The sequence below is a fragment of the Frieseomelitta varia genome, unplaced genomic scaffold (genome assembly GCF_011392965.1).
Source record: "Frieseomelitta varia isolate USP_RPSP 00005682 unplaced genomic scaffold, Fvar_1.2 scaffold_591, whole genome shotgun sequence".
In the NCBI taxonomy this organism is placed as follows: domain Eukaryota; kingdom Metazoa; phylum Arthropoda; class Insecta; order Hymenoptera; family Apidae; genus Frieseomelitta; species Frieseomelitta varia.
In genome coordinates, this window is record NW_025110358.1 from 279,700 (window position 1) to 289,031 (window position 9,332).

The following is a 9,332-nucleotide window of genomic DNA, read 5'->3' on the forward strand; positions in this document are numbered from 1 at the left end:
TAGCAGGAAACCAACTTAGGAATAAATCTTCGTTTGGGAAACTAACGTATTGAATAAGTAGTAACATTTGGTACTTAATGATGGTACTTAATTACATGGGTGGTAAAACTAAGAAATTTCTAGAGGGCAGTGTCAGTCAATTTATATTTCAATCAAATTCCACGGACACTCGCTTAAGAAGTTACCGATCGATATCGATGAAAAATCATTGACAAGAGTTTTCAAGCTACGATGACGGTGAGGAATGCGGTTAACAATTAGAAAACGCGGCACGTAGAAGAAAATGAACAATATTATTCTCGGATAAGAGTCGGCTAATAACGGTTTTGTACCGCCGATCTTTGTACAGGTGTCAGATTGACATCGGCGATCATTAAATTAACACCTGTGTCGTATTACGTCGGTGCTCGTTGCAAGACACTGATCTATCCCATGGCGTGTCTCTTCCTATTTCCAGTTCGGTGGACGTTTCATAAAACTGGTGATTTCATAACGGACGCATTCGTTAATTACACTAGAGAAATTACTAAGCTACTTACAATCTTTCTCTTTCTCTTCGTTTTGTTTCACTTTTTGGACACGACCAATGGAACAGAAGGCCGGTTTCTATGTCACGGATCCGCGATAAGTTGATTCGATACCGCTATCCGCACGTACGATCGATGTCTCAACGTCCTCTTCACCGTTTCTTGCTTCCGACACGGTCGCAGTGAAAGAAACTGCCCGGAAGTTCACTCACTGGAACTAAAATGATATTGCTTATTATTTACCCGCGATTCCAAACATAAATCAAACGAAATTAATGTCATTCTATCAAGTTGAATGTAAATTTAAAATATTTCCTACTTACCGCTCTGTTGCGGATTGTTTATAGGATTGCCAACTTTTGTGTTTTGAATGTCTTTTGGAAGACATTATTATATAAAAGGGGTGTACAGACGGTTCCTTTTATGATTACTTTGTCAACTTTATAATAATTTTAGGGTGGATTTCGACTGCAAATTCTGGATGCTCTTGATAGACCATTGGTTGACCTGACTCCTGTGACTAAAAATAGCGAATTCGTGGAAGACGATGCCACGTAAGTGAAAATTATTATTTTACTCTAGTCTTTCCGGTTTCAATTATGTTTTTCGTATTTAAGCAATGAATTATTGTTTTTCAGAGCGCAGAATTACGCTGTACAATTACCACAGAATTTCACGTGCACGGACTGTACGATCCGGCTCCTCCGAAAGGCCGAGGAATGGGGCTCGAGTTACAGATTTTGGTCTTGTGCCGATATCGATGTAAGAACTCTATTTTTATATTAATAACAATAAAAGAAATTGTAAACTGTAAAAAAAATAGATATAAAATGATATTAAATAATATCAGTTATTTGGTAGAACGCGATATGCAAAACAATTTTCCCGTTATGCTGTATTTACGTTGAAACATTCCATTTAGTATCGCGGTCCGCTGATACCTTATAATTTATTTTCCGTTAGATCATCGACAGAAAGTCCTACAGAGAGGACTGCAGCGGTCACGGTCGATATCTGCTAGGTCGATGCAGATGCGATCGACTATATCACGGTACAAGGTGTGAATTTAAGGAAGAATGTCTGGACGATTCGGATTGTGGTATTCAGGGCACGTGCATTGACAATGGCGGCACGACCGCGCCCACCAAGCATTGCTACTGCAACATTGGTTGGTTCGGGCCGGGTTGCGCAAAGAGTAAGATTCGCCAAAGTCGATCAAAAACTCATTCTTACACTATAGTTTCCAAATCATTTGTAATCTATTCATTAAGAAACAAGAAGGATACATAAATTGATATTAAGTCTTGAAATATGTACAAAAGAGAATTAAATGTGGCCGTGCTTTTTAGGATCTCCAATCAAAACCATCGACGTAGAATTAGATGCCTACACCATGAAAAAGTTCTCTGACAATTTCACTTTTTATTGGCGGATATTAAAAGAGAGCAAAGAGCTGGAAGGCATTATGGTAGTAAACGGTACAAGCTGGATTGGTGTTGGATGGCGACCGAGTGACCTAACGCCAGCGTGTCGGTCCTTTCCCGAAATTCAAGAACGTCCAAAGGGGGAACCACTTCCACGGCCAGAACCAAAATCAGAACCAGAACCTGAACCCAAATCGGAGCCCGAACCTGAACCTGAACCCGAGCCTGAGTTTGGAACTGAAAAATCAGGTACCAAGAGAAGATCGGCCAAAGCTCACGACGTACGTTCACTGGCTTCAACTCCTCGATCTGACGTCGATGTTACAATCCAAACTAGTGTGACATATCGTGTCAGTACGAAGCAAGGTAAAACGTTAAAAAAGTTTGTACATGTATGTTTAACTTAGTAAATTTATATACAAAAGGTGTTAAATAACAACTTTATGTTTATACAGGACGTAAAAAGAGATCGCCAGGTTCTACAGGAATTTTCACAAATGGTGTGTATTAACATTCCGGTATTAATTCCGGTATAGAACAAGAAATCCCCCGCTTTCTATATTTACGTAGTCGTAACGTTGTGGTACGCTTTCCAATGAGCAGTAGAGTATTTGGCGTCCCTATTTTTTTATATTTGAGACACTACGCACAAGGTGGTGGTCTGTAAACGATAAGTAGTAGGTAGCCGGCACGACGATCGATGCTTTCTTGCACAGGGGAGCCCGTCGCCGAGTTGAGCACTGTCGACAGCACCAACACCATGTCCGAACCCATGTCAGGACCGAAATCCGAACCTGAACCAAGTTCAGAGCCAGAGCCCAAATCCGAACCTGAGCCAAGTTCAGAACCAGAACCCAAATCCGAACCTGAGCCAAGTTCAGAGCCAGAACCCAAATCCGAACCTGAATCAAGTTCAGAGCCAGAACCCAAATCCGAACCTGAGCCAAGTTCAGAGCCAGAACCCAAATCCGAACCAGAATCCAGCTCAGACTCAGAACTAAAATCTCATTCAGATTCAACTAACGCTGAACCAAAAACAAAAGCAGAAGCCATTCTGACTTCAGAGACACAATATGAACATAAGCCAATATCTCGTCCAAAATCTACTTCTCAAGTTAAATCGAGATCACAAGCGGAACCAAAATCCGAACCAGAACCCAAATCCGAACCCGAGCCAAGTTCAGAGCCAGAACCTAAATCCGAACCTGAGCCAAGTTCAGAACCAGAACCCAAATCCGAACCAGAGCCAGAGCCGAAATCTGAACCAGAACCAAAGTCCGAACCGGAACCCAATTCCGAACCAGAGTCAAAATCTGAACCGGAACCTAAGTCAGAGCCGGAACCAAAGTCTGAACCAACCTCGGAACCGGAGCCGATCTCGGGCCTTAAGTCAAGCGCAACGAAAGGTAAAACAAGCTAATGAGGCGTTTCAACCGCTTGTTTCTCCTCGTACATATTGAGCTTCACATTGTTGTAATTAGTTGACGATTCATACCTAAGAATACCTTCAAACTTTGTGTTTGAACCAATTTTCAAAGTTAATTTCTTATAATTTTATCACTATTCAGTCCTTTAAGGATACGTGGCAGGAATATTTTGTAAAGTACAATAGAAATAACATGCTTCGTAATTGAGTAATTTATAGTATTTTAAATAGATAGGTGTGAAATGTTCGTCAACTTAATTGACAAAAATTAGAAAAACATAATATTGTAGATGAAAAATACTTAACGAAACAGTAGATTTTGTATTACGTATAAAAAAATAATTTAGATTAAGTTAATATGATGTATTTACATAATTAGTAGTATTGATACTAACATACACGTGTCTAAAATGAAATGTCTAATGGAAGCATTATCTATAGGATAGATAGTGTTTTTTACTTTTAATTTGTATTTACTTTTGTATGAACTCCCCCTTGTTGTTTTCACATAATGACCTAATAACTTTTATGTAAGTGCACCTGCACTTGAAACACTGTAATATAAATTTTTCACTAATATATGTACACATTTTATGATAAACATTTCAATGCTGCAACAGGGAACTTCATAAATTATCATTCATTAGTTCAAATCGACCGTGTCATAAATCAATGATATCTGTAGATCATTTGAATCTAATCTGATGTTTTGTGATCAAAGCTATTCTACCCGGAGCGCACAAGTACGTACCGAAACACGATTTCAATCCCATGGATTGCACAGACATCATAATAGGATCAGCACGAGGCAACAGTCACAGGATTGGCGATTATTACACCAGAGACAGATCTACACCAAGAAAAGACGATTATTGGGGCGGAAGAGACACTTTGACCGCTGCTATGGGCTTCGAACGTGACGGAGTTACGACGATACTCTTTCGAAGAAAATTGACAGCAAATGAACCAACTGACCACGAAATTATTGATGGTGATATGCAAGTGATATGGGCTAAAGGACAAGAACCTGGAAATTATATTCATCATCCACCGAGTGGCATTGAGAAAGCCAAGGTCAGTGTGAAGGAATTTTACAAGGCTGATGAACTTAAGTATCACGGACACGGAGCACAAAGAGGAACAGTAATTCTTAATTTCTTTGGTAGGTTTAAGTCAAGATTAATTTTGTATAATTCAGTTTGGATGAAATTTGGTGTTAATTAATGATTTATTAATATCTTCAGATGAAAAGAAAAAACAAGAAATGACCAGTGATGGGGATGTAATGGCGCCAACTGCGAATTGTAATGGTGAATGGCATTATCCAAGACATTGCTCACCTGCCAATGGTTCCTGTGAATACTCTATTCAGTGGACTTACAAGGGACGAAAGGTAATTCCCTATATAATAAAGAGAAATTCCTGTATTTATCTATTGTATCGATTATCTCTCTACAGGATCAGTTATCGTTTGTTATTTCCACTACTAATACGAATACTTGGACCGGCGTTGGGTTCTCTGATGACGAGAAAATGGTATGCATTAACATCATAAAATTCGCTGTCTCCACAAAATTAGCTAACGACATAATATTATCAAATACTTTCCATTACTGCATTATAATGTTCTTTCTATTCTATAATAATCAATTAAAATAAATTTAAGGATTGATATTTGCTTTGCTTCCCATTATTAGTCGCAGACAGACGCCGTGTTAGGTTGGGTCGACGAGAAATCAGGTCGTGCTTTTCTCATGGACACTTGGATCAGCGGATATAATGCTCCGTTGCTCGATCCGTCTCAAGATATCTATAACACAGGTGGCAGTAAAGTGGATGGTGTAACGACGCTCAAATTCTCGAGAAAACGGATAACAAAGGACAATAGAGATCTTTCATTCACGGACGATCACTGCTTGTATATGATGTATCCAGTCAAGGGTGGTATCTTTAACGCTGTCAACAAGAAAATACGTAAACACGATGCCATACCCGTTGTCTCCGCTGAAAGGATATGCATAAAATCTTGTGGCCCCGAAGGTTATTCTTTTGTTTCTATATATGTATTACAATCAGTATATTATTTGACTGAAATCCATTTCTCTCTCTTTCTCGTGTACAAAATGATTTTAGATCAATATGATTGAATAACAGAAATATTCTAAAAATTTTTTTTATTTTTGCAGAACTTGAAGATCTTACAACACCAGCCCCACCGAGATTGCATTACGATGTAGAAGTGAAACTCATAAATTTAGGTGACGGTTTTATGACGCCTACTCCTGGTAGCCCAGACTTCGAAATTATCTCGAACAGGATATCTGAAAGTTTCGGTCCAGTTTTTGACAAATTGTTGGGCTATTGTCAAATTCGTCTCAATGAATTACAAAAGTAAGGATCTTTACGATACGTGTTATTTTATTTATTGAATATATTATTCAATATTGGACGTATTAATACGATTTAGGGACGATGAACAAAATGGTGTTATTGCCCGCATGGATCTGATCTTAGATAAAAACGAAGTGAAAGGTAGATCACTGAAACCCGTAGACACCGGTGTGATCGCGGAGAAGGCATTAAAAGAAGCTCTCGTCAAAGGAAAAGTCGGTGCATTAAGCGTGGATCCGCAGTACTTGATCATTAGAGCTCCTCGAGGTATATGAAACATTTTACTATTATTAACTTTCAGGTTAACTCATAACTACAACTATCTTCTTTAATGAAATATTTAAAAATTATCGTTGGCTATTGTCAGTCGAAATTCTATTTTTAAACATTTAAAGTTTAAATTCGAAACCTTGAAGCAATAATTATAAACCGATTAAGTTTCTTTGCAATGTTGTATTTAATTCGATACTGTACTTTCTCCTCCGTTCAATCGAGGAAAGCGTTATCATTACAACAGATTTAACAAAGCGTGTTTATTATTAGCGAAAAGCTAACTCCATACAGTACGTATAGTCGTATTATTAAATGTATTAAATAACATGTAAGGCATCGATCCAACCTGAATATTTTATGTTTTGTTTTGGTCACTAGTGAATGATTTAGGTGATGAAGATCTGGATGAAGATATGTCATTTAAATCAGACCTGTTCCTTGACGCAACGAAGCTATATATTGTCGTCGGATGTGTTGTTGCCTTAGTTGCTCTTGCTCTACTCCAAGCAAGCTGTACTCTCTACAGATCGTCAAGGAGGCGAGCGACAAAGGTACAATATATTATCATTTTATGTATTTATACGTTGTTTTTTTTTTTTCTTAATCCTTGTTTTACATAATATCTTTATTTCTCTATTTTCTGTTCGCGGCCTAATTACCTTTTCCTTTGTATTGTGTGTGCATCTAACTCTTTTTATAAACATCTTAGCGCTGTGGTATGGTCTAAAGCAATGCTGATTCTCAATCTGAGCGTGCCTGTTGAAAGTAATTCCATTTGTTACTTCGATTCTCGAACCTATTGTCAGAATCTCAATTTGCAATGAAGATTATTCGTTTCTTAGAATTCTGTTGACTACTTAAGAAATATGGGCATGCTCTCTGAATGTATGTACCCATCGAAATTAATCAATACAAAATGATGCTTTACTCGAAATTGCAACAGGTCTCTTTTTAGCCTCTTCTTAAATGTTCACACGCTCTGCAAAAGTGTAATATGAAAGCTCCATTTTTGAATGATTTTTAGTTTTACTTTGGTAAAAAAAAAATATATATATATATATATGTTCTCTTGTAACCGAGACGTATAGAACTAGACACCAGCGAAACTTTAGACTGAACTTTTCACTACTACTGCTCCACTCTTATGAACTCGAAACGATCTTCTGCTTCGCTTGTGTTGCATGATTCGCGCTCTTCGCGACCATCGGTGTAAAGAGGGTGTACTCGCTGCCTCTGGCTTCTTGTGACGCGCCCAACCCGATTCATCGCACGAACGCGACGCGGTATCATCGACAAAACGGCGATCACCATCACCGTCATCACCACCATCATCTTCGGCATCACCACCAACACGCTCCGTTCGAAATGCATCGTCCTAATCCCAGCTGGTAGAAGCTTCACATTCTGTATACGATCGGCGCGCTAATCATTACTCATCCTTCGCTCGTTTGCTCACTAATTCAGGTATTTCTACAGTAGTGTACCTCTTCTCTTGCTTTTTCTATCACTTCTTTGCCTTTCTTCTTTATTATGTACATATATGTATATTCCACAGAAAAACTCACAGAAAATTTAAAAAAAAATTTTATCGAACATAAACCTCGGGCTTCGCTCGATAATTTCATAAACATGAATTTATTACATTTGAATCAGGATGTTCGATTGTTCATTTATACAATCCTTCCTAGCAGACGTAACTTTCTCTCTCTCTCTCTCTATCTGCAACAATGATAATGAATCGTTGATCGTTCCAGGATCGTCTGATCGCCAGTAACGCTTGGAAGGACTATGCCTCAGGTGCAAATACGAATTTTGCATTCGAGGCTTTCGAGACAGAGGAGAAAGCCCCACCACCGCCAATTTCCAGTCTACCCCGTCACAGAGAGATGACAGCGAACGGACTCGGCACCGACACCGTGGAGGGCCCAAATAGAATAGTAGGACCACGAGCGACTTACAGTTTGCCGCGTGCACCGGGCTCGAGGCATACAGCGCCCATTCAGCCCGGTTACTACACGCAAGATCGCAGGGATCATTATCAGCGATCGAAGAACAATATGCACGGTCCGACAGGTGGTGGCGTGTCCACGCAACCGAATCAACCTGACTTTTACTTCATGCCCAGTCAGCGTAAATACAGTGGCGAGGTCGTGCGTGTGTACGTAGATTACGGAAGTCAGGTGTCGAAGTAATCGAAAGGAGCATGTTGGGACTCCAATCAACGATAAGAGAATCACAGTGACAGTGCTGCCCTCTTCTCAGCTTTCCCTCGATCACAGATCCGAAGCGGACGATTAAATTATACCTCGCTTCAGTGAAGCGATACTGTACATAAAACACGTTTAGTGGACCTGAGAAAACGAGCCCTTCCTCCGGTGCTTTTCTCATTATCTTTTTCTTTTTTTTATTTTTTATTTTATTTTGACAGATCGTTCTACCATTTCTTTTCTTTCCCGTTGCTTGGTCGCTTGCAAGCGTCGAACGGGGGGCGATACGCACGGTTTCGTTTAACGGAATTACGCAGAAGTAGCGCTTACGACCAAAGAGTTATCGATAAGGCGCGCTCGACGCGCGGTTCTGTACAAAAACGCGTAGAGAAAAACACAACAGAATTATCAGTGTAACTCTCGATGCGTGGCAAGGTAGGTACGTGTGGATCATGTCCAGACACCTCATACCCGTGCGTCATGTACTTACTAGCAAGCGTGGACGTTTGAGCAATAAAACCTTTGTATATCTTTTCTTTTTTTTTAATCGAATGTATGCTCCTTTCCTCAAAAAATAAGGTTTCGTCGAATAGCACTTTTGAAGAAACAAAGAGGGCTAAAGTTTCGTTACTTTTGTCACGTACGGCTGCGAAATTCAGTGTTTCCTTCGTTATCTGTTCGATAAAACAGAGTTGTAATTGAAGTTCGGACTCTCTTTTTAAAAAATGAAGTCTTCTTTTGAAATGTAATCACATGTGTTGTCTAAAATAAAAGCGTAGCAAGTGTGACATATACATGTATATATATATACATATACTATACAGCATTGTTCATAAAACATTAAAATTAAAAAAACGAATTTAAGAATACCTTTTAATTTAGGATTCGCATAATTTATCAATGACTAATCATACGTCTCTCCGTTCAGGGCAAATCGAATATCCGTCAATAAATGAAACGTTTGAAAAACTAAAAGAAAAACGAAAAGTGCGAATTCATAGCTGATTATTACTGATAATAATCCTCCTATTAATATCAACAATAGTGCTGACGATAATAATAATAATAATAACGGGAACATTAG

At 38.9% G+C, this 9,332-nt stretch overlaps 1 protein-coding gene and 1 long non-coding RNA gene across 11 annotated transcripts in view; one reads left to right on the plus strand and one right to left on the minus strand.

The window, feature by feature from the left end:
- LOC122534401 overlaps positions 1-990 on the minus strand; it is a 5,931-nt gene extending 4,941 nt beyond the window's left edge. For all 5 annotated transcript variants that reach the window (XR_006307884.1, XR_006307883.1, XR_006307885.1 and 2 more), the window contains exons 1-2: positions 851-990; positions 540-744 (exon numbers count right to left, since the gene is read on the minus strand). This is a non-coding gene — a long non-coding RNA (uncharacterized LOC122534401). The remainder of the gene's footprint in view (positions 1-539; positions 745-850) is intronic.
- Positions 1-9,040, plus strand: part of LOC122534394 — a 19,999-nt gene extending 10,959 nt beyond the window's left edge. For 3 of the 6 annotated variants that reach the window (XM_043664987.1, XM_043664986.1, XM_043664988.1), the window contains exons 4-17: positions 984-1,081; positions 1,166-1,289; positions 1,491-1,722; positions 1,877-2,317; positions 2,407-2,451; positions 2,668-3,357; positions 4,099-4,539; positions 4,622-4,770; positions 4,836-4,913; positions 5,075-5,417; positions 5,564-5,768; positions 5,845-6,035; positions 6,420-6,592; positions 7,796-9,040. In XM_043664987.1, coding sequence (XP_043520922.1) covers positions 984-1,081; positions 1,166-1,289; positions 1,491-1,722; positions 1,877-2,317; positions 2,407-2,451; positions 2,668-3,357; positions 4,099-4,539; positions 4,622-4,770; positions 4,836-4,913; positions 5,075-5,417; positions 5,564-5,768; positions 5,845-6,035; positions 6,420-6,592; positions 7,796-8,233 — 3,648 coding nt within the window. In that variant the 3' untranslated portion in view covers positions 8,234-9,040. Of the gene's footprint in view, positions 1-983; positions 1,082-1,165; positions 1,290-1,490; positions 1,723-1,876; positions 2,318-2,406; positions 2,452-2,667; positions 3,358-4,098; positions 4,540-4,621; positions 4,771-4,835; positions 4,914-5,074; positions 5,418-5,563; positions 5,769-5,844; positions 6,036-6,419; positions 6,593-7,256; positions 7,506-7,795 lie in introns of all 6 variants that reach the window. The other 3 variants (XR_006307876.1, XM_043664989.1, XM_043664990.1) reach the window with 3 other exon arrangements.
- Positions 9,041-9,332: the final 292 nt, after the last annotated feature.